This window comes from Hoplias malabaricus, chromosome 7, assembly GCF_029633855.1.
Source record: "Hoplias malabaricus isolate fHopMal1 chromosome 7, fHopMal1.hap1, whole genome shotgun sequence".
NCBI classification, from domain to species: Eukaryota; Metazoa; Chordata; class Actinopteri; order Characiformes; family Erythrinidae; genus Hoplias; species Hoplias malabaricus.
Window position 1 is genome coordinate 21730946 of NC_089806.1, and position 25165 is coordinate 21756110.

Below are 25165 nucleotides of genomic sequence, written 5' to 3' on the forward strand. Positions count from 1 at the left end.
CGGGGGTTGTGTGTGCTTGCATGGTTTTTACAATAATTGAGCCACTGGTAGTGGATAAAAAAATCAAGATTGTAGTCTGTCAGCTTTTGGTTATTTGTAAAAATTTAATTATGGGTTTTTGAGTGGCACTTATGGAAAGACACTCTCTCCATGGTGACAGAGAATACACATCAGTATCAGCCACACATTAAGGCAAATGTAGTACATTCCCAGGTAGTATTGTGATGACAAATGAAAAACAGACACAAATACATTATATCTAACTTTATTTATCCATCAGCACAAAATAGAATCTGTGCCAGACATAAATAGAAAAAGAACAACATCCACAGTGTAGAAAAATATGTACGAAAGCTTTAATATCTGTGACTGTCTGTACTCCGAATCATAGGCTTAAAGGGGCTTCGCTGTGTAAAACTAAAACAATCTGGCTTTCTTCTGCATTAACCAGATAACTAGGCTAAATGTTATTACTCCTCAAAGTTTCAAAGGCTATTAAGCTGTCTATGACAATTCTACATAAATTTAACAAAAAAAATTATAATAAAAATCCAGATAATTCATATGCGTGTTCTACAGTCTGTTCACTACTATGATCATTTGCCAGGACCAGTGCTACTCATTAGCCACTGTAACACCCCCAAAAAAGGCAATTGTTTCAGCTAACTCATGAAGGCCACTACTGATGTTTTGCCTTGTTTCTGTCTGGACCGAAATCAATGCCGTGCAGCTTTGCAGATTTTGTCGTAGACTTCAGGAAATGCATTCTCACAGCCCAGCTCTTTCCTGAGCTTATGGTACAGAGTGCCATCAAACATTTCCCAGAATTCCTGTCTTTCCATGTACACATCGGCATAAAGCATCTGGAATCTGCAGAATGAATGGAATTGAGTTAGGTAATAATATTGCCAAATCAGGTTTGCAGGGGTCACATCCATAAAGCTCAGACATAAAGCTCAGACATATTTCATGTGCCATTTCCTTAGCATTAAAAAAATTATTTTTAATATAAATTAAATAAATTTTTAAATCATGAACAGGAGTGCTTCAAACTGACCCGTGAACATCCCTCACAAACTTCTCCAGCTGGCGTGTAGAGGCCTGGGCCTCAAAGTGTTTGACTTTGGGCTCCCCATATGCCCCAATATCCACATAGAGCTCTTCTTCATCTCCTTTAGGGTGTACCATGCCAGGCTGACTAGGCAATATAAAAGGGCAAAGCCAGAGCGGATACACCTACAGCACAAACACAAAAATGTTTCAGACAATAACGGGCTTCCAATTTAATGGTATCAGTTTAGAGAAGGCCTGTCTTGTTTCAGAATGACTGAACCCTCAAGTCATAAAGCTTTGTGTTGACAAGATTTGGAGTGGAGTATCTCCAGCCGCTTGCACAGAGAAACTGGAACATTGATTGCAAGCCAGGCTTTCTCATCCAACATCAGAGCCTGACCTCACAAATGCGCACTTTTGATGCACACACTCAAACGTTTCAAGTTTAAATGTCTTTAAAGCACCTCTGGGCCTAACGATTTTCAATGTGTTTGGAAAAGAAAGCAGCTCAATAATTCATCTGTTCTCTAATCCATTTGAAGCTGAGTGTTGCCAAACTTTTGATGTGGTTATGTGAACTGTGGTGTCATCTATTACATTAAGGGCAGGATCTTACATGAATATCCTGGTGGAAGCGTGCAATGGCTGTTTTGATGTGCTGCATGGGTACCAGCATGTCCTGCACCACATGGTGCTGCTCGTACAGGTGGCGGATGGTCTCCCCCTGGGTCAGTTTCAGCAGAGAGATCTTCGGAGGCACCATCCAGCCAAACATATACCTGAACAATGAGTTATTCCCAAATGGAATGATGTCCTGTAATGATGTCATGTAAAAAAAAGGGTGTTTTGGTAACTGCAATCAATTTGACACTTTACAATGCTAATTGTGCTGTTATTCATGTGAAGCAAATTTGTGTAGGTAACTCGGGGGTGCCATTTTAACATATACCTTGAGCCACTGCCCAAGTATGTGACACTATACCTGACCAGTCAGGTACATTAGTTGCAGCTATAGTGTCATACGACCTTGAATCTGGATCCAAGTTCCAGATTTACAGACCTCTGGTCTAGTGTCTTGAAATGAGTGGAATATATTGCTCTGCACAATAACAAAAATGAGTTGTATAAAGATGTACAGTAAGTTCCATATAGGTGTGAACAAAGTCTTTGAGATACGCCTGACTGCTGTTCTACTATTGACTGTGGTGTACAGATGTCTAGCTTTGGACTGAAAGCTACTTTGGACTTCAGACTATAAGTCTACCCAGGGACTGCAGGTGGATATTTACTTATTAGCTAACTCTAGTGCAAAGTATTTTTTCTCCTGATTAATGCAATTTGTGCATGGCCTCTGTTAAAGATATATACAACAAAAGAAAATAGGCCAGGCACATATATTTCATGTATATACATCTGCTTTGTTCAATTGTGTACTAAAAATGAACAAGAATGGAGATGGAGAACAAGTTTTTCTTTGGAAAAAGAATCTACATATACACTTTCTAAACTCACTGTCTATTCTCTCAGCTCCAGTGATGACACAGGAGAATTTTGTAATTCTACAATTACAAACTGTCGTTCCTCTGTGGCTCTGCATACTTTGTTTGCCTCTTTTAATGGTCAGGACCCCCACAGAGCATGTGTGATTTCTTGGTGGTTATACTCAGTGCTGCAATGATCAGTGTCTGATCCACTCATATCAGCATAACACACACTAACACACCCCGCCACCACATCAGTGTCATGGCAGTGCTAAAAAAGATCCACCACCTAAATCATACCTGCTCTGTGGTGGTGCTGTGGGGTTCTTGACCACTGAAGAACAAGGTGAAATGAGGCAAACAAATTATTCAGAGCAACAGGTGGACAATTTGTAATTGCAGAACAATAAAGTCTTCATGTCATGTCAATGGAACTGAGAGAATTGATAGTGAGTGTAGAAACAAGGAGGTGGTCATAATGTTATGGCTGGTGTATAAGTCTGGTCTACATGTCAGGCTCAAAGGAAGGCGCAGCTGGATGAACGGAAAATCTGTAAGATCTATGCTGCAGTGTAAAAACTCTACCAAGTCCTACACTGAAGCTCTGACTTTTCTATAAATTAATTTACAAATGAATATTTATAAATGTTATAGTGTAGGACAATGGTATGGACTTCATGTTCAAGCAGTTTCTTTTCTTCTAGTAACTGTAATAAAGATATATTTTCATCATGTAAAAATAAATACACAAAATGAAGTTTAAACTGGGTGAAACTTCTTCTCATTCATATTAGAAGTGTACTTTTACATCATGCCACTTTGCTTATTCTTAGAAAATTACTTCAGAGAATATCTGTGAATTACTGTCTGTGTGATATAAAGATACCAGTATGTGTGGGTACTCTCTCTCTCTCGCTCTCCCTCTCTCTAGCAAACACAAGCAAGATCAATTTTGTCTGGAAAAAAACCCAACATGCATAATTTATCAAGTAATTTTAGACAGCGATAATTACTATATATGACTTCCTTCAGCTAATGGCAGTGAGGGAAAGCCTAAGTGGATGTAACGCAGAAAGACTGTGTGTGTGTGTGTGAGAGAGAGAGAGAGATAGGGGGGAGGGGAAGAGAGAGAGAGAAAGAGAGAGAGAAAGAGAGAGAGGATAATGATGATGATAATTATATGATGAAGTAGTAACATCATGATTTGATGATGAGATATTCAGTTAATTCTAATACATCAAGGGCAGGGAAGGGGAGGGCCGTATGTTTAAGGTAATGGAACAATGAGAGAAACTGACCATACTATATGAGCCTTAAACACATTGAGGAACATTGTTTCTGTCCAAACATTTTGACACAGTTTATTAACAGCTGATTTGAGTGAAAAATAGACTGCATAATTGCATCAAACATTCAGATGATCCTTTGAGAATATTTACCATCATAATATTCAAATAATGTTAATGTACCTCAGAGGCTGTGTACAAAAGCATTTATATTGGCCTTAAATCTTGGTCCTATTCCTGATCGGTTGAATATGTATTTTATACATTTTTAAAACAGAATATCCCAGCATTTTTTATAACATGTGCTATTATTATTATTATTATTATTATTATTATTATATATGTTTAATATGTAATTTATCATGTGAGCTTTTTAGTCAACTATAACTGTAATTTTTGTTACAATTTGTGAACATCTTGCTGGCTTATTTGTTTGTTTGATTGTTTTACATTTTTTCTACATACGTTTAAGGCACATTGTATATAGAAAGCGTACATATGAAATGCCAAATTAAATTATATTTTGAAAAATGCTTGCTACAGAAAACTTTTGGCAAGACTTTTCATTAGATCCAACAATGCTCAACACATATACATTCATTTATAAAGATAAGTTCCATCTGATGTTCTTTGAGGACCAGCTACAGGAAGTATGGGTTTAAGGTGTGTTTTTTCCCATGCTGAAATCTTTCAGACTATGACTCATATTGTAGTATACATTTGTCTAATAAGCAAATGTTTGTCATAATTACTTTTTCTTTTTTCAAGCATCAAGTCTTTTGCGATTTCATGCTGGGATTATCCCAGTGTGTTTCTGATATATATTTCCCCTGATTACCTGTAGTTCCCAGAAGATGCTACGTGTGTGTCTGTGGTAGTAGTGTCTCAGTGGGATATACTCCACAGCAACTCCATCCTCCTTAAGAAACTTCTCCACATGTTTAAAGAACCAGGGCTTGTAGTAGTGGCCAATGCAGTTGATCTGAAAGGCAAAAACATTTAATGATTCATTTAAATTTTATCGTGTATATTATAATATGTGTATATTTTTGTGACCAATTCTATATATTGCTTTCATATAAAAATACATTAAAAAGTTGTTTTAAAAGCTTTTTACTCCCAAAACACATTTCTTCTGAAATCAATGGTATTTATAGAAAGTGTCATTTTGCAGACACCTGTATTTAGCAGAAGCATAACTGCAAACTGACCTTATCAGGTTCTGCATGGTTGGTCATGGTGCCAGTCATAACAACAGCCTCGTTAAGTGAATACTGCAGTCCCTCCACAAACTGGTTCTCTTTATTAGCCGACTCCTCTGCAAACGTCTTACAGATAGCATCTAAACCTCGCACTGCCTTATAGCGCAGCTTTACCCACTTCTGAGCAGGAATGATTCGGATTTCTGCAGCCACCAGGAAACCCAGTGTTCCACAGGACCATGGAACTGAATAGAACAGCTCAGGGTTTTCTTTCTGAACACAAGAAATAAATGCATTATTAATATCATCTGATTATTACAATTAAGTGATGCACGAGAACGAGACATTTAAATGATTAAAATTAGTCCTATAAACTTAAATATAAAACTTTTATGACCTAAGCAAAAATGAGAATATTTGATCGTAGATATTTTCTAAGACTTTTTCTTAATATGTGAAAAAGAATTAATATATTAATAAACAATGTATAATATCAGCATAAATTATGACAATATATATTTGATAAGAGTTAGGCCAGTCTATTGGTCCAGTATCAGAATATATTACAAATATATCTCCTTTTTTTTAATGAACTGAAAAAGATGGCTTCAGTGACTTAAAATAATGCGGAAACCTTTTCTCTCCTCATCCATATGTACAAGTCAGTTGTGTGTAACCAGATCCACAGAAAAACAGAAGGCATACACACACAAACGCAGAGTTAAAACACAAACCTCAGTGCAGCGGACCAAGCTGCCATCTGCCAGGACCAGTTCATAAGCCACACAGATGTGCTGGAACAACCCATAAATATGAGAGGAGGACTCAATGCCTGTACCCATTACCAGACCCCCTGAGAGTATGAAAGAGAGAAAGAGAGAGAGAGAGAGAGAGAGAGAGAGAGAGAGAGAGAAAATTGTTTGCATTATTTTATATTTAAGAGGTAAACAAAATAATTGTAGGTGGCTTGTAGGACAATGGGTCATTCTACAGAAATGTATACAATCACTTTACACTTTACTTTACAGGCGAGGTAATGAAAATTAGGCTCAGGATCAATTACTGCTGAATCTATTATTATATTATTTTTGCTATTCAAAGTGATAGCAGTCATTTGAGTGTTTTGTTAGATTTCATATGTAAAATTTATAATCAAATAAATTATGTAAACAAAAAAAAAAAAAAAAAATGACAGCTGATAGTTTCTTGTACTAACTTCCTGTGAAGGAGTATTTAAGCCTTAAACTCTTTGGGTGTCTGGCTCCCCATCACAATAGCTGTGAAATGTAATTGTTTATTTTATGCACATATTTTGAAAAATATACAGAATGTCTTTTTATCTAGGTAATGATCTGTTTATTTATGCCAATTTATGGAAGAATTGATTAATCAATGTCATATTATACAAATGTGGGCTAGCCACATAAATGATAAGTACGGCGGGTTGAAATTTTAAATAATCCAAATTTTAATTATATAGGCACAATTCCACATGAGGCCACATGCAAGAAACTCCAACACACTGAGTGACATTCAGGATGTGGGTTTTTCTATGCACAATCCAGCAAAATCAATAAGTTCAAAAATGTGTTCTTAGTTTCATAAATGCCTGTCTATAATGTGTCCGTATGGGAAAATATGATAAAACAATTATCTCAGTTCCCTGCACAGCTGCTCTCTGCAGGCAACTAATGAATTTGCTGCAGCAGCACAGAAAAAAAAAAAATTACCTGGATGGTGTACACATTTTTGCTACCCATAAACGCTTTCAGCAGAAGGGCCCATTTCCGCAGCAATCTGACCTAACCCCCTGAAACAGAGCCATTACTCATCCATAACCCTATTAGGAGTGGCCTCTGATGCACCACACAAGAAATACAATATCGACCAGCAAGGGATATTGCATGTAAACGCTCCACTTAAATCTGTGATAGTGCTTAGAGTCATTAAACTGAAGTCTGGCGAAAGAGGGAGGGAGGGAGGAAGGGGGGGAGAGGGAGGAAGGGGGGAGGGAGGGAGAAGAGGAAACCTAGTCTATACACTTTTCTGAAAAGAGCAAAGCTTTAAAAAAACAAAGCCAACAGTAGACGTTTTGAGGACCTACCCACTGTGAGATCATCAAGCTCAGGCAATACAGGCAAGGTCCAGCCAATGGAGTTCAGTAAGGCAGTCAACTGACCCATATTTGCCAAAGGTTCCACACGGACCACCTAAAGCCAGAGGGGTGTTAAATGAAACTCTTAGCAAATATAACTCTATATGAGACCAATAAAATAATTGTTGTGTTTTTGGCCTTTATTGTAAGCAAAATATATTTGGTGCTGTGTAGCGTACAATTATATTGCAGGATATATGCAATCATCATAAGCCTAAAACTTATAATGATTATAATAATAAAAGCTATTTTATCTGGAGTTGGTCTGCAGACCAAAACTGAATGTTCTCGTCCATGTCTCAAAGTAAGGAGGAATCAGGACGTTCTTTTGAGAGCAGACTCTTTTTCGCCAAATTTATTTAGACATAAAAGTGATTCACATTTCATGAGCTGGCCTGTGAATAAGCAAGCAAGCATAATATAAGGGACAATATTGTATTTAATTATTTTAATATTTAAGCATTAAAGATACCCTAATTTATTATTTATCTCCAACAATAACAACAATTAAAATTTTCTGATTCAATAATCCGACATGTTAAATCATATAAGTCACAGAAAGGAAAGTCTAGACTGTCAAACCTTTAGGGGCCTTCATCACAAATTAATACCAAGAGCTTAAATGTGTCTGTATTAAAAACATAGTTGTTTATCATTTATCATAGCTATTCCACCCAATGAAAAGTCCTCAAAAATAAAGTTAAACAAAGTGCTGCATTGTTTTCCCACCTGTCTTTTTGTGTCCACCTCCAGAATATCCATCATATTGATCATGATGTTCTTGTGGGTCTTTTTATATTTTCCCACTCTCAGAGACACAGTGAGCCAACCAGGACGCCCCGTACACATGTGTTTCTTTCCTCCTTCTTTTTTCCACTCACGAACCTTCAAGTGGAATGGAACATTACCATAGGTATTGTTTAATGTCAAGCAAAAGGAAGAAAAATGTATCCACACCCTCTCTTGTTTTAGGGTATGGAAAAAAAAACAACAACTTATAACACAAAATCATTAATCACTAGCAAGATATTAAAGCACGCATATGTCACAATTACATGCTTGTCATATGTCTATTCAGGAGATACAGGATTTGTTATATTTGTTGGTTGTATATCTGCCCTGGCCTCTGTAGACATTTTAGCCTAGTAGGCCAATATCTTCTAAACTAGTGATCACCAGCCATCTTCCTGGAGATTTTCTGAACAGTTTGGCTCCAACTGCATTGACAGATCGTGATCTGCATTTTCACATGCATATGATTCAGATACTATTATGCATCAATTGTAATTTAAAATATGTCCTAATGGTTTTTTAAAAAATTCAGAATATTATAGAATGATTATGGTGTTTCCTTAGTTGGCATTTGATTTCTCCTCATACACATTTATTTGCTCAGTTGAACATGGATAGTATAAAAAATACAAGAAGCATGCGGAGTTTATCTCTATCTATTTGCAATCACAATTAAACAAACACATGCTTCCAAGATAAATGGTTATAACAACGTGCTTAGGTGTGCAAGAACTGATGCACAATAATGTACATTATAGATGTGTTTACCATGCCTTCCTTCACTACACAGTTTCAAGTTTCCCTGGCTGTAATGACCCAGAATCAGGCTAAGAAATCTCTAAGGGTATTCCACAGAGCAGTGTTTCTCACTTAGCCAGAAAAACTAAGACCAAATTTAAGGAATGTCCCTTGACTCTTTTGTTATTTGATGGGCTTAATTTGTGCTTAAACTGTCTGGCTAAACTAAGAAATCCTATGGATTACACTTTAAACCTGAATCTGGAAACACTGAACTAGTAAGTGTAAGGGAGGTAATATACATCAGTCCAGGCAACACCATCATGGAGAATGACAGCAATTGTCAGAGTATGCAGAAAAGAGTTACAAAAATGAAAACACAGAATGTAGAAAGGACAAGCATGCCTGACATTCAAACAATGAAAAGCTGGCTTCTGTTTTTTTTTTTTTTGTCACAGTTATATTGGAATCCCTTGTGGAAAAGAGGAGTTAGGAATTCCCTGAGGAGAACCCTTTAATAAACACACAGAGGACAAGACATAAATACACAAAGAAAGCCTCAGTGATTACAGAGAACCACTGGTTATTGCTAAGATTCAGATTACCTGCTCAGCTCACCTGTCTCTGAATGTCTCTGACCCTTTGATCGTGCAGCTTTGGAGCTGAGCACATCTTGAAGATGATCCAGGATCGCACATAGTAGTACACATCAAAAATAACTGATAACGGCAGGAGAAAAAGGCAGACGAAGATCCAGCGCTGGTGGATTATAACGTATTCTAGACCTTTCACTTTGATCCATAACAGAAAGAGAATAACCAGCCCCCAAATGTACAGTAGTGGATACATTCGAACTCGTTTTCACGTTTTCTTCCAAGTAAAATAATGAACTTAAAGTCACTTATGAATAAACTTCATTAAAATGCAATTACTTTTTTTTCCCTCTCCTTTAGCCACAACCTCCAAGCGCAAATCTTGTCCCCGTAATTATATTTTGTGCGAGGTGAATTCTTCCCAACCTGTAAAGGTGGCACAATAAGCCACGCCTCTCCATAACGCTGATTGGCCAGTGGCGCGTCAATACAGTCGCTCCAGTTGGGGCGTTTAGACTGTTTATCAAATCAGAAAGAGGGACAACCGTCACACCATTGACTGAGTCGAGCACGTGCTCATTAGTATGAGCCCTGAAAAGAGTAGTGGGGAGTTCGGATCTTTGTAGTGATTCATATACCTTGGCTCCCGTCACAAAAATGAGCCGACTCTTTCGGACTTTGCTCCCTTTAAGTAGTTTTGACAGTTACCGTCCAGGAATAGACACGTTAACGACATTATATTTTCATTTTCAAAAGTAGCAGTTTTTTAACCTCCTTAAGAAATAAAACAATAAAGGTGTTTGTTATATAAATAGTAACTTGGATGGATTAAACATTCCCGTGAATCTGTTTCTCAAAATATAAAGTCGACCTAAACCATACAACAATCAACCTATCTGCACAGAAAGCTAAAAGTCAAAATTCATGATGAATAAAAGGACTCAAAACAAAAAATGCATTCATGAACATATCATCTGCCACTTGATTAGCAGCTGCCAATGACTTCAACCTACTTCTCATTCACCTCTTTAAAAAAATAAAACAACTATTGTTAAGTGGAGTTAAATGAACACGTAATATTTTAACTTAAAATAACAGCTTCAAAATCTTTGTGATTTTTCTCTGATGAGTAATAGGGAGAATAGAACCTCTGTTGTTGTTAAATCTGGGCTCAGCACTGCAGAAACCGCACTATGTAACTTTTGGAGGAGGGTAGGGAACCACACCCCCTCCCTTCACTATTGATTTCAGTGCTGTAAAATGTAATTACACTAGGGGAAGCAAATAAATAAATAATACTATTTTTAAATCCTTTATTGTGTTCTTAAACTACAGAATCTACTAGTTCAGCATCTTATTGGCAACTGAAAGTTTCTTCATATATGTGGTCAGTGACAGCTGCTGCTGGCTAACAGCCACTGGTTATTAGCAGTCATAGGTTGCCTGTCAGAGACTGAACCCGGTAACACTACTCAGTAACTGTGTTTATGGTAGCACGTCAGCTTCTTTGAAGCGGTCAGTCTACAGGCGCTGGGTGGGGCAAGAGTCTGTTGGATGCGCTTATACACTTTGAGAGGGAAGCAACTATCCACTCTCCTGCGGCGGTTACAGAGAAAGGACCGGGCACATCGACTGACTTTCCGCCACGGTATGAGTTTGATCTAGTTTTATTCTAGGGGGAAAATGCGGAGTCGGCGAGGAAACATGGAGCTCATCAAGCCTTGGCATTTTCCACTTCAAATTAAGAGCAGTAAAGGATTTGAGCGAATACTATGCCATAAGTATATTCCTCAGTCGACACATATAACAGAGTTCAGCAGTGTGCTGAATACTGCGTGCCTCTTTCGATCAGTGAATGGAGTTTTCAACTTTTGAGAAACTTGCTTCGGCTCTTCATCTCTCTGGCGAGCTGCGGAGAGTCGGCGGAGAGTCGTCATGCCTTCCCTCCACCACGGAGCCATTTTCATCGGCGTCTTTCTCATCGTCACCGGCGGCTCCACCGCCTTCCTCACATCCAACCAGAGCCGCCTGCAGGCTTTCAGTCTGTGCTGTGTTGTGCTCGGAGCAGTGATGCTAATCCTAGGACTTTTCTGGGCCATGAACGGGAAAAGTAACCCGGTCACTTACACAGCGGACTATACACACGATTACAGCCATGTGCTCTTCACCCCGCCGCCGGGCAGTCGCTTCCCAGAGTCTCAGTCCGTCTTACTACACAGGTAAACAACAACAAAGTCTAGACGGCGCTGAAGTTCGGTGTGTCTTTCTACACAGATCCTAATAAAGTTTAGGCTCTGTACAAGTTCAGTATGTCTTTCTGCAGGGGTAAAATTTTTATCATTAATTCAAACTGTCATTCAGAGCAGGCAGCTGTGGGAATGAGTCGCGCTTCTATTTTTTTCTCTAAATGTAAAAGCAGTAAAAGTTATTAAATAAAATAGCAGGAGAAGGCAGGTATAGGCCGTCGTAGCAGATAGAAGAACAACTTGTAGTAAATGTCACAACGCATGTGGTAAATCCATTGGAAAATGTCATTCATTTGTGTGCTGCACGGTGGCGCAACAGGTTGGGTAGATGTCACTCAGCTGCAGGGTCCTGGGTTTGTGAGTTCACTCCTCGCCTTGGGCCTCTGTCTGTGAGGAGATTAGTGTGTTCTCTGTGTCTATTTGGGTTTCCAGAAAAACAGGTTGCTATGTGGATTGGCTATTCAAAAGTGTCCATAGGTGTGAATGAGTGGGTGCTGGGATGAGTTCCTGTCTTGTCCCAGACAAATCACAACCTTGAACAGAATAAAGCTGTTACAGTTATTGATTGAGTATATTTAACAAGTTTAGAACATTGTTTTGTGAGTTGAAACAGCTTTCCAACCCAAACACCCAAAAGAAATAAACATTAATCAAAATCAGAAACTCTCAGAAAAAAATGTACGGTGCAGGTACATTGTCGCAATATGTACCTTTTTAAAGGTACAACAGTGGTGTTAAAGTCCAGTTGTGTTCCCTGAAGGTACATTTTCTAGAAGGAATGGTAATAATTTAATTACAGAACTGTGTAAAATAAAACGATATAAGTGCTGGAGATAAACTTTAAAATATACAGCAATTGATTTTTGTATAATTATGGTCTCTAAAAAAGGTATTGAAAATGTACCCGTGACAGCAAAAGGATCCACCACAGTGAGTTTTTCTGAGCATGTAAAGGGTCAAATGTAATTTGGCCAAATGTAGAAAAGCAAATAACAGAATGATTCAAAGGAAATGTGTTGTAGCTGTTCAAAGATATTTGATAAAAACTTTACAGCATAAGGCAGGAAGTTTTCTTATTTTTAAATATATGTTAGTGTAGAGAAATTTTGTTGTCATTGTGAGCCATTTTTATTGGTTGTTCCATTATGATTTTTAAAACTGTAAAAGTTTTTTTTTGTAATGCAATTCTTTTTTTCCCCTGTACATCATATCTTCCTCTTCTACACTATGTATTTAAATTTAGACTTAATTGGGATTTGCTATTTTTTTTTTAAAAACATATTATGATTTCATTTTCTGTGCATTTAAAAAAAAAAAATCATTAGACTCAAGGCCATTAGACTCAACGCACCTGGCATGTTACAAAGGAATTAGTACATCGATTGTGTAGAGTGTATTAATATGTGTACTTAAGTAGGAGCTCTTGCATTGTTTGTGAAGCTGTGTATACTTCTAAAACAATGACTGTTTAAATTAATGGTATGTGTACTGATTTTCTCATTGTTTACAACGTACAGGGTAGTTTAACGCTGCATTAAATCTAATACTTTGACTGGAGGATCTTTTAAAAAATAATAATAATCCAGAGTTAAATTTAGTTAAGTTTGGTATTCCTTTGTGCCCAGTGGGTTTCAATTCAGCTCTGTATGTGTTCATACACATAACTTTATTTTTAGCATTATAACAGTAGTTTGTCAAAATATAACATCTGTACAATTTATAACCATTCTATGTATTATCACAAATCACTATCACATATATAGCAATCTGTAATAGACTCTAAGAAACAGCAGAGCTTCTACTGCATCTAGCAGGCTTTCATTAAATGTGGTGTTAGTTTACACTTACACACATGCATCAGTACAAAACAACACATCACCACACAACACACGCACTTTCTTGTCCTTATGGTTTGACCTTTATTCATTTTGTCAAGATCTCTCCTAAATTTAAATGTAACTATTAATAGGCTAAACCTAACCTTATACTATATTTAATACACATCTTCACCTTAAAATATGTTTTAACTCATATATGAACCTGATATATATCTGCACCACATGCGCACACTAGACACACAAACCTACACAGCTGACAGATCTATAGAGGATTGTAGGAGTCATTACAAGCAATTATTCGTCCCTTAAAAGGATTATAATTCACTCACTGGAAAAGCAAATTTAGCATGATGTATGTGCAATATCTTAAGTAGTCTGATGTGTACTTCTACATGCTGCCTCATTTTAGTTTGCCTTGTGATGCCCTCTAGTGGGGCACATCTGGACATTTAACATGTAAACCTGGAATTCTAGAAGTATTTTTGGAACTGCCTCTGATTCTAAATTGTTTATATATAATTATTTATCTAAAATGTTTTTATTTAGTTTTTTTTTGATCCAAACTGTAAAAGTGATTTTGGCATTTTAAAAAATAACACTTCCAGATTACAATATCATTTTAATTAATTTAGTCTAGCTTGTAAAAAATAGACCTGTTTTCTTGCTTTTGGAACAAACTGTTTATCTCCATATGCAGTATTTACATGTTTAACTTTCAGTGGATATTAATATATAAGTCCAAGTAATTTTGGACAAATTTTACTGGACGTTTTATTATGATATTTCCCCACAGTGTAAATGGCAAATGACATTCATGCGTTTAATGTAAATTATATAAAAACAAATGCAGCAAAATATGAAGATACAAGTTGACCCTCGATGTTTTAATTTACAGCATAACGCACAGTGGTTTAAAAAGTAAAGCAACAAAAGATGAACTCACTATCCAGGAGTTAAAGAGGAATTACAATGATGTTGTATGAGTTATGAATAATTAACGTTTTAAAAAGGCACCTTCACCTATAACTTTGACTTTGTGTGTTTTCACTAAGAACTTTGGAGAGGCAGAGGCGAGGAATGTACAATGAGGATTTTGACTACCCTCCTATGGAGAACACTTGCTTCAGTCCTTCTGGTCGAGGGCAGCCACCCCACTGGGAAATGGAGCCACCACCCCCTTATGAAGTAGCCATCAAAACCACATGCAGTTCCACGCACCTGAGACGCAGCTACTCGGACACACTGCTGCCCACCGAACCGCTTTTCAGCCGCTCCCGCGAGATCAGCTTTGAGGTGTAACACTGCCGTTTAACCCTCAGCCATGGCCCTCACTGCCTCCAACCAGCATTGAGAAACACATCTCAGTGATGTCACTCCCAAGCGCTATGCATTGAAGTTACAGTTTTTGTCCTTACTCACTCCGACTGACATTATTCCATTCCAAGTATGGTCAAAACAGTTATTGAGATTAGTTATAGTGATTTCATTTTAATGATCTTTGCTGTTTCTAATGGTTGGAAATTAAAGCCTAATTTAAGTCTCCCCATGCAATTACTTCATTAAACATTACTAAAAATATTCTAGAAACATATACCCTGTGCAGTTAATTTATACATTCCATCTAAAGTTGCATGCATTAACCACACACACACCTTGAATTAACTGGTTCAAAGCACAAGGAAGACTTTGTATGTGTATGAGTTCATGAGATGTGCACTCAGTGGAAGTATGCACTATGTGGACCCTTGAAGATTTCTTGCACAATGTGGACTAGTACACGTGTCATACTGACCAGGCAAGAAAAAAAATAGCAGACCTACACTTTTTTGTTTTAATCACATTTGTTAATACATTTAGTATTGGGAGTGAAATTCTCAATCATTGTTTGCCAAGGGACCATGACCCTGCTGCAAACTTGCAGGTGAGTTGTAGAAACGCTAAGAATTAAGGCCAGTCTCCCTGACCCAGAAAAAACATCTAAATTGTCTAAGGATTTGCAATAGTGATCTTCCACTGTCATTGTAATATACAGAAGACAAGGCGAAATCTGTATGAGGGAGACTGGCCCCAACTATTCAATATGCTCCCTGGTGCCAATAAACAAACATAAAACAACAGATTTGATTGGAATCAAACAAATTACTTTTCTTCATTATTTACCACTGTAAGCAGCATTGCACTGACTGCTGATATGTTGGCAAGGCCCTTGTCAATATATTGGCTTGTCTCTTCTCCTTCTCCAGGCTCTTGCCGAGAACTGACAGCCTCGGCTTGGAACCCATTAGGGCAAAAAGCAATCCTGGGTGCAATTAGGTTTGTCACAAATGGCCTTTTACCCCCTGGAGGAAATAGTCAATCTGGGAAACTTTGATTTGTGATGTAATGTAAGTATAGTGTTTGGTAATGGAAATTTTCACTGATCTGATCTAAAAGGACCGCAGCACATTACCAGGTTTTATATTACTATGGGGAACGCAGTGATTGTTTTTAACATTGTCAAATGAGGAATTGTCAGTGATTGCTTCCTCTGACTCAACCAAAGTGATATTAAATGTATGTGCCTCCATTATCAAATACAGGTGCTTTGCGCATTACATATACACTATGCATTTGTTTTGCAGAATATATATACAGGATGTTTGTGGTGCATGAAATCATAAAGTATTCAGTCAATGGATTTTTTTTTCTTTTCTGAAATCAATTAAAGGGGACTAGAAAATCATGAAAAAGTGTCTTTATATGTTATGATAAAAATGCACTACAATTTAAAAATAGTTGGATGCCAAATAAATATTTGGTATGCGTTAATCAGATGTCATTAATACTAAAACACAATAAAAACAAACTAGAAATATCAATATAGCTTGTTATTAGTTCCCCAGCCAAGACTACTGTTCAGTAATCAACATTAGCTGGAGAACTGTAATTGTCTAGGACCAACATCAGGCCAGTTGTGTAGCAGTAGGCCACAAGTTTGAAGCACAGGACCACCCCATGCTGAAATATGTGCACTATTGTCTGTAAAAATCATCTGTACCGCCAATAGAAGCAACCACAGGTCAAGCACTCAGTCAGGATCTTAGTCATGTCTCCATAGTACATAGTCCTAAGATGAAACACAATAGCAACCATCAGCTGGAGTGATGTTAAATAATTCATATTTAGACTGGAAAAGTGGAAATGCATTATCTACAGCGATTAGTAAAGGTTCAACCATCTGCTGGATGCTAGAGAATGCTGTTTGTCCAAAAGAACAGAGCCAGTTATGAGGTTTGGTAGAGGAAGTATGATGTGGTGCTAGAGAATTGTGTGCAAATCCCCACAGCCATGGTTTTCTAAAAATATATTCAGGTGTCCAGATGTTTTAGTAGTGTTTTTTCCAAGGACCAATAAATATTGCCATGAAACAGAGAAGTTAAAGGATGTATGTGTATGAACAATGGATAAAAATGGTTTAGTTTGAACAGCACACATGAATTCAGTAATATACAAAAAGCCACTGTGGATGCTTTCCTGTATTTCAGCATTTCCCCACTTCTGTGTTCAGTAAATAGCCTCTGCAGACTCATGCTACCTCCTTGATCTCTGCTGCAGTATCCCACAAATGACACTCCCAAATCAAACGTTACAGGTAGCAGATTTCCCATTAGATTGACTTTTTAATTGTCTAAAGCCCTCTTTAAATACTTTTACTTTAAATAATTGTAATAATAATAATTTTTAATAATTTCTATTAGAAAAAAGGAATGAAATGCTGTTTTGAAATATTTAGCCCATTAGAATGTTACAAAAAACCCAGCTAAGAAATCTTTAAATACCCAATATAATTAATATGTGCAATTAGAGATTATTAGCCAGTTTTAAGTCTTTTATTTATGCACATGATGTAATCTGCATGAGAGGTGGAATAAAGTGTATGTGAAGATTTTACAAAGCAGCATTTCATAGACTATATCAAGTAACATTATGAGGTATATAAAGACTAGTGGAAATGTATTATTATGTGCAACATGTGGAAGAAGATTTGTGACCTTGGTTGTTTCAGAACCCTTCTCTGAGTTGATGGATCAATTTGAAAATAATACCTAAAGAGAAAATATTCAAGTGAATCTAATATTTTCTTCATATATGCGTCAGTGCAGTGGTGCTTTTGTGCTTTTAAATGCTCACATACACAGGTCTTTGGGTTGGATCATTTGAACAGCGTGAGTTTTATAAAACTTAGCCTAATGCAAAAATATTCTGCCAAAACTGATTTTACTTTAAACTGTAACTATATTTTTAGTTTTACAAATTGGCACTCAGCAGAACACTGATATATTTATATGGTTTGGTCCTCGTAGTAATCCAGTGATTTTTCGTCAAATTAGGCAGCAGACTTTATCGATATTTCGCACTAAACTTGTTTAAACATGGCTGCCTGTATGTGGGGAACGATAAAAGAAGTTGATGTGTGGTACTAAAAGGTAAGCATACAAATACTGTATACAATAATGATGGCAAATTTTGATGCTAAATAAAACGTCTTGCTCCATTGAATGGGAACGAATCCTCAATGATGAATAGTAACATGAATGTTTGAAAAATCCTTTTTTTTATCCCCCATGTTGCTCAAGGAAGCAACCACGCATTACCCAAAATTGCCTCAGAGGAGAGATATTTTAGCTCTAACTAGTCTCTCTCTCTATAGTCAGTCATTTTTACTCTCCATTGCTGCCTCGTGGGTTTTCCTCTGTCTGAGCTGTTTCATGTTGTAAACGTGAAGATTGGGAAGGGACGGGAATGGAGGTGGTGTACAGAAGCCCGGAAGGCGGGTCCTGGAGATTTGAAACTAGACTGTGCTCAAGGCTTCAACAACGGGGCGTATGAACGGGGTCGCCCTCGGAAACAGGAATCCTCCTCTAGGACCAAAGGACCGTGGTCGTCTTTTCCTTTTTCGGTTTGGGGGCTTTTCCGCTCCATAGAGTGCGTTTGTAGCCCACAGGAAATGAGCGCAGGGCTCGGGAAAGAAGACAGCAGCTCGCCTCGGTTTATCAGACTTTCGCCTTTGTGAACGATTCCATAAAATATATTTCATGGTCGATCTCTGCTAACGTTCATAATCTGGCTCACAATTTTGTCTTTCTTGAGTAGTGGCGGGAACAAATGAAGCGCTCGAGGAACACAGAGCTATAAAGGTAAGAGAGGTTCGACTGAGACTTTGCTATTTAAAAACATGCATTGTTTCTATAATCTCTATATTTCATGATTTATACCGGAAATTGATATATTTGTCATCACAGTCTTTCACGAAGTAAGCTGGTAGCGTTGTTTTATCAACAAGTGGCCAGCTCATTGATGTTACAGGAGTTTAACTCCAGACCTGTCACAATATGACTCTAAAAAACCAGAACAAGAAATGGGTTTTGGCTAAGATGAGAAATTGCCTACTTTGGCGTATGATTTTGTTTAACTATTCTCCGTAGTAAAGGTTTGTAACAATCTGTAATATCTTTGTAGTTTTTTACAATAACATATAAAGCTACAAAACCACAGTAACCAGGTAATATCCATAGAATGCAGATACTGCAAGTGTGTTGTGATGGCAGTAAAACATTTAATGATGATTGTATAAATGACACAAACTCGGACGCAGATTAGAAACAGAGTAGCACGCTATTCAGACAGTGGGTCTGTGATCCTGCCAATTTTGATGGTTCCAGCTTTACTCTGTAGGAATAGCGCTGTGTGCATGGCTTAAAGTAACTATATTATGACTGTATATCACTCTGTGTGTACTGTGTGAGAGTGACTGAATAAATGATGTAAAACAACCATACATAATAAAATTCCAAGCACAATGTTTAGGTATAGTGTCTCTTATCCTTCACTACTGGTGTCCATTTAGCTTAAAACTTGGAGGAGTAACTGTTTAAACTTTGGGTAAGTAGAAATAAACCAATGTGGATATCCCTGTTACAGGCGATTTTCCTAACTGCAAAGGTTAAAAAAATACTGCTTAACTAATGGTTTGGTGACAAATATGTGTAAATTATGCAAAACTTGTTTGTTTTATAGCAGTTTAAATACATACTTTTGCAAAAGCCTTTGCTACCATACAAAGATTATGCTGAATGCTATGGAACGTTGTACCCTGCCTAGAGTCAAACAAATGCTCATAGCACAAAAATTCTGATGATCTGAAATTATTTCAGATTTACAGGCCTTGGAAAGAGTTTCTTTTTGAATTAAGATTCTGTGACAGTATATGGAGATTTCCAAAGAGTGGTAATGACAACAACCACTCTAGTGGTTTTCCATTTATATGGATGGAGGAAAATAGTACAAGTGATTAAAGAAGATGGAGGAGTGTGATCAGTCTGAAGTAGAAGAAATTTTAAATTTTGGTTAAATGTTTACACATCTCAGTGCTCTCCTATAGGAGAGTTTTTTGCAAAGAAACAACAAAAAAGGTATGCCTACTTCATGAGTATGAATGTGCTTATCTAAAAGATGTACGCATACACACTCTTCCAGATCAGGACAGACATGTCAGAATTGGAACGGTGTTGATTTTTCAAAACCTAGAAGGACTAGTTGCTCCTGGTGGAATAATTTAGCGGAGCAATAATTTTTGCTCACTGCCACACACTAATAATTAGGGAAGGCATATCAGTACCAGTGTGCCATGTGATGGACAGGGTGTGTTCCTGTCTTGTGCCCAGTGATTCTGCCTAAGCTACAGACCCAAGACCCTGAACAGGAGAAATATGAATATGAATGAATGAATAAATATGTGTATAAATGTTATATTTTATATGTAATATTATATAGGAGTGTGATCAGCTTTCCATTTGTCACATACAGAATGAACAAATACAAATGCTCCAGAATATTATTTCATTATCTTATTATGTAAATTCGTGGATTTCCTTTTATTTGCATAATAATACAATTTACATATGCACAAAATTCATTTTATTTATTTATGTATAATATTATTTGTTTTAAATTATGTGAATCAAATAAAACATTTTTGAATGTTGAATTTTGGCCAGTTTTGGTGGTATCATGGACTCTGTAATAGTAGAAACTGAAATGAATTGCAGTGTTAGGATAGTTCTTTTTTATAAACTTATATTTATAAAAGTGAAATGGAAATGAAATAGGACAGTTCAGATCTAGTGTAGACTTTGTGTCACTACTATAATAAACGCTGTTGATCTAACTGGTCTTTTCTTGGTGTTTTTTTCCCTCTGCCCTCTGTACAGGTAGTTCTGCAATCTTTCACTGTGATCTCTGGGGACATGAGCTGACACCAGGCTGGCCTGGCTTTTGTGCTGTGCTCTGTGCAACACAACCCCCCTTGCACTCTCAGAGCTAATCTCCCCTCCTCCCCGAACAAAGACACACACACACACACAGTGGTGCTGGCAGAGTGGCGGGCTCTGAGGGTCCAAGTGATGGCTCAGCGGAGGGCAGCAGGAATTCTCTGCCTCACAGAGGGCTAGTGAGTGTGGGGGTGCTGCTGGTGGCAGCTGGTGTCATTCTCATCATGTTCGCAACCATGTACACCGGAATCATCGGTGTGATCCTGGGTGGCCTGGGCTTCAGCATCCTCATCTACTCTTTCTGCACAGTTATGAAGTCCAGCAGTCACATGACCATCCCAGGTCACTTCCTGCTCCACCCACGCACCGGCACTCGCTACACCTACGAGCAGGCCATTGCTTTACAGAGGTAAGAGGCAGTTGTTGTGTTGAGTGGGATCACAATGCAGGGCAGTGTTTCCAGGCACCAGTCAGAAGTTATAACTTGTGCTGTTTTCATAAGAACCAGTAAAGTATCCATTAAAGGCATAACATTAAAAAATAATAAATATATGAAAATTCATCCTGTTCACATTATGCATAATAAAGATGTGATTTGGAAAGCTAAATGGAAAAGAATTATGAACAGATTAATATTGGGAATGCTGATGTAACATTAAATATGTAAGGTTGTTTTAATTCTGCAGAACATCAAAACCAAAACAGCCCCTAGGCAAGGAACAGACTGTTTCACAGGACTCAAAAAGAGCAGATTAATGGAACTAGCCATAAAACAAATGATCAGAGTAGATATGAGTTTCCATTTGGATGTTTGTTTCATAGCATCTGTGTTTAGTCATTGACATCTCAGTTTAAAAGTCATACATGCTCTCATTAGTTTGTAGAAGGGGAGACTGCAGTTTTTCCCCCATTGGATGACAGGCACAATAGGTCTGTGCCCCAGCATTTGCCTGTGTATACCCATGTTCTGTCCAGTTTAAACACACCCTCTGTTCACTTTTTGCTCAGTTGCAATGACATGGTGTTCTAACTTAAGTTTAATTTTATACTAGACATTCCCGTTGTAGATAAACACAGGGGAATAAAGATATGGAGTTGTTTGCTTACTTGTTCTCCTATTTAAAACGAAAGCTCAAACATTTCATATTCTGCACTGCATTAAATCTAGTAACACAGAAGGAATGCATCCCTGGTTTTAATGAAATACACAGCTGATGATTGTATTTGCATTACGTTGAGAAACCCATATTCAATCTTTGAAAAGTGTAGAAATCCATGAAAAACTTTCTAAATTTATACTACAAAATACATATAAAATGGAACATCTTAAGACAAATTGTTGTTCACAGTTCCTGGGAAACCTGATTAGTTGATGGCTCCCTCTCTCTTGATTCATTCCATGTCTGAGGGGGAGAAAAAGAGGGCCAGTTGCCAATCAGATTCCTGTGAATTGCTGGTATGTCATCAAAGCTGCCTTGCTTTGGACCTTACTCAAGAGACAATGATAGGGTTGTGTCTAAGGGTTCAGCTGGAGAAAACAAGAGACACAGAGTCATAGTGATTGGAATCTGTTACTAATCTGTTCTGTTTTAGCTGTTATAATGTTAACAGAAAACAGTCATTAAAAAAGAGTCAGCCATACAAAGCAGTGAGACACACAACTTTGCAGGGAGAGGAAGAGGTTTTTTTTTATTTTGGCTCATAAAATGTTAGGGTCTCTTTACCCCCTCCCGTTTTCTGTATCTGGAATCATAGATGTTTGTATGACAGCAATAAACACTCCAGCTGGCTGTATAAACTCAAAGCTACGCTAATGTACTCTAACATCCAATGAGTGAAGTCTTTCTGCATGATGTCGATACACAACAGTGAGCACAATCTGCTCTGTGTCCACTCGAGTTAAAGACAGCAATATATCATCTACTTTATAAGAGGAAGGCCAGAGAGGACACAGATGGCAAAACAAACATGGAAGAATATTCAGTGATTATCCCCCATATGCCCAGTCAGAAGTATTCAGGGACAGAACATGTTATTAGTGTACTCATCTACTTTAAGATGTACCTTTTTTGGACAGTACACACACAGCTTTTATAATCTCTATTGAAAAGCATGAAATGATATGGGATGTTTTGGAGTAGCTGCATAAGAACTTGATGTTACTGTACTATAATCAACTAGATAGGTGTAGAGTATTGGGCTTTGAAGGAGTGTAACTACATTCCACAGTGATGGAACTCCATTCAGTGCCATTGGGATGAGTTGGAATGATGTTTGTGCTTAAGACCAAATCATCCAACATCAGTTCTTGAGCTTTGTGTTCACAGAATTATTAAAAGATACAAAGAATTTGAGTCCCTTAACAACTGTTCAAGACCTGGTGGTATTTAAAGTATTTAAAGATTTAATCTTTGAGGTATATAAGAAAGTAAAACTCCACTCTTGGTTCAGATCCAAAAATATTCACGTGTGACCACTGTTTAAAACAAAATCACACAACACAGAAGAGAAACAGGAAATACAATAAAATAATATACAATATAACATTTAGTTGCCGATTCTGCAGTGAAATTATTTGGGTGGCCTCTGGCTTTTGCAGAGCGTTGTTTCTTATGTTACTATAAAGTGACAGAGTTTTGTAAAGCTTTTTTTTCTCTTCTACAGGAGACTAGATAGGATCCGTAGGGCTTCAGCAGAAGAGCGGAGCTCAGTTCAGTGCTCACCTACAACACACACCAGTCTCCAAAGCCTGCCCTGTACACCCCCTCCTTGGGACATGGAGCCCCCACCATCCTATGAGACAGTCATGAAGACTACCACATCTCTAAACCAGCTATGATCACTGCTGTTCCCTCAGGACCATGTGAGGGTGAGGCCAACCAGGAAAAAAGCTAGGTGATGATGCTAGCTTATTGGTTAGTTAAAAAGCCAAAATGTTTCCTGTAAGTATATAGCATTGTATTGTTTGCAGACCACTCAGGCTGAATGAGTTCCATAAGTGAACATTGACTGTGGCTATGAAATATGTATTTCTTTGCAAACACACATTATTATTGGCATATTGCTTGGCTTTTAGTGGCATCATAATACCCCGTAACATTGTGAGCTGGGTTCACTTGAAAGGCGGCTCAACTTGGGAATTTCCAGAATGTTCAAGACCACAAATGTGTCATTTAGGAGTTGATGGCCTGATTATGAACTTTGGATTGTGATCAAAAATATTCAGACTTTAATAATTTAGGGTCTAAGTGTAATTTGAGGTCAGTGAAAAGGCTCTGCTAAAGTGACGCAGGACAATATATGGGAAACCACAGGCTACTATTAAAATTAACTGCAGAATGTCCAGGGAATCTTTGTGCTTTGATTTCTGATGGTAAAACCTTTCAGTTGATAAAAGTATTGAGAAAAAAAATCAGTGGAAGAAAAAACTTGAATATGTGAAAACAGTTCCTAACACTATTGCTGAAAGGGAGTTCAACCCATTTCTGAAATTTTAGCATTATCCTGCAGTAAGGCACAATAGAAGCCAGAAAAGTTTGTTTTGCACTGAAATGAGTATGAGGAAGAATAAAACTTATAGTTTATTAATCATTTTGACAGTGAAATGAAGAAAATAATAGTCAGATAACCTTCCTGATTCCACCTAGTCATTGAGCTAGTGTCAAGTCAGGAGTGGAAAAGGCTTGTTGTACATACAACATGGCCAAAGGAACCACAACCCTGAACTGGATAAGTGATTACAAACAATAAATGAATGAATGGCCAATGGGAGACTTATGATGTAATATCATGCTTACAATGGAATGACATTATAGTCCAAGTTCACCCAAAACCTTTTGCCCCTTTTAGACCTGGAGAAAGTTTTGTAGACATCTAAGCCTATTGTCAGCTTATAGGTAAGGATTTTCCAATCTATTAGACAGCATTATGATAATGGCTCTATGGTACATTAATAATTACATTAATATAATACAATAGAATGTACTATGATGAAAATTCTGTCACTTGATGAAACCTGACCATGAAAGGGATTTATGAGAAGGCACTACAAAGGTGATCATTAAAAATGTCAACGCTATGTTTTGGGTAATGATAATCACTTACTTTACTAGCTGAAAGCATCTGCTGTTTCCACCTTGACAGTGCCTATTTTTGAAACAATTAATTGAAATACTGAGTAGTGCCTTGGACCATTTATCTGTTTACTTACTTAAACACTTAAATATTTGTTTTGTTTTTTTTAAACATTTGTGTACCTTATTATTTTTGTTTCATGTATTTTGGGATGTATGTGTAAGAACATAGGGGTGGGGAGGACTGCACTTATTTTAAACACTAATAATGCTTTGTACCTTTTTTATGGGAATGTGTAATGTGTAACACTGTTTGTGGCTTATTTGTTTGACTTCTGTTCTGTTCTGATTGTTTAAAGCAGTTCCAAATAAAAAACATAGTTTGCATAAATTAAGAT

At 37.3% G+C, this 25165-nt stretch overlaps 3 protein-coding genes across 4 annotated transcripts in view; 2 read left to right on the top strand and 1 right to left on the bottom strand.

Annotated features, from left to right (window-relative positions):
• Positions 1-312: 312 nt before the first annotated feature.
• Positions 313-25165, bottom strand: part of dhcr24 (24-dehydrocholesterol reductase) — a 31629-nt gene continuing 6776 nt past the window's right edge. Inside the window, exons 1-9 of one of the 2 annotated variants that reach the window (XM_066676703.1) lie at positions 9326-9675; positions 7907-8062; positions 7127-7232; positions 5757-5875; positions 5032-5295; positions 4659-4802; positions 1670-1867; positions 1058-1236; positions 313-870 (exon numbers count right to left, since the gene is read on the bottom strand). In XM_066676703.1, coding sequence (XP_066532800.1) covers positions 717-870; positions 1058-1236; positions 1670-1867; positions 4659-4802; positions 5032-5295; positions 5757-5875; positions 7127-7232; positions 7907-8062; positions 9326-9556 — 1551 coding nt within the window. In that variant the 5' untranslated portion in view covers positions 9557-9675 and the 3' untranslated portion in view covers positions 313-716. Of the gene's footprint in view, positions 871-1057; positions 1237-1669; positions 1868-4658; positions 4803-5031; positions 5296-5756; positions 5876-7126; positions 7233-7906; positions 8063-9325; positions 9676-25165 lie in introns of those variants that run through there. The other variant, XM_066676704.1, reaches the window with a different exon arrangement.
• Positions 10722-16090, top strand: si:dkeyp-51f12.2 (uncharacterized protein LOC100151460 homolog). The gene is made up of 2 exons (XM_066676707.1): positions 10722-11519; positions 14437-16090. The coding sequence occupies exons 1-2, from the start codon at positions 11236-11238 to the stop codon at positions 14681-14683; spliced, it is 531 nt and encodes a 176-aa protein (XP_066532804.1). The 5' UTR covers positions 10722-11235; the 3' UTR covers positions 14684-16090.
• si:dkeyp-51f12.3 (uncharacterized protein LOC107988041 homolog) lies at positions 17718-25135 on the top strand. Its single transcript, XM_066677194.1, has 4 exons — positions 17718-17850; positions 18518-18561; positions 20635-21103; positions 23359-25135. The coding sequence occupies exons 3-4, from the start codon at positions 20919-20921 to the stop codon at positions 23531-23533; spliced, it is 360 nt and encodes a 119-aa protein (XP_066533291.1). The 5' UTR covers positions 17718-17850; positions 18518-18561; positions 20635-20918; the 3' UTR covers positions 23534-25135.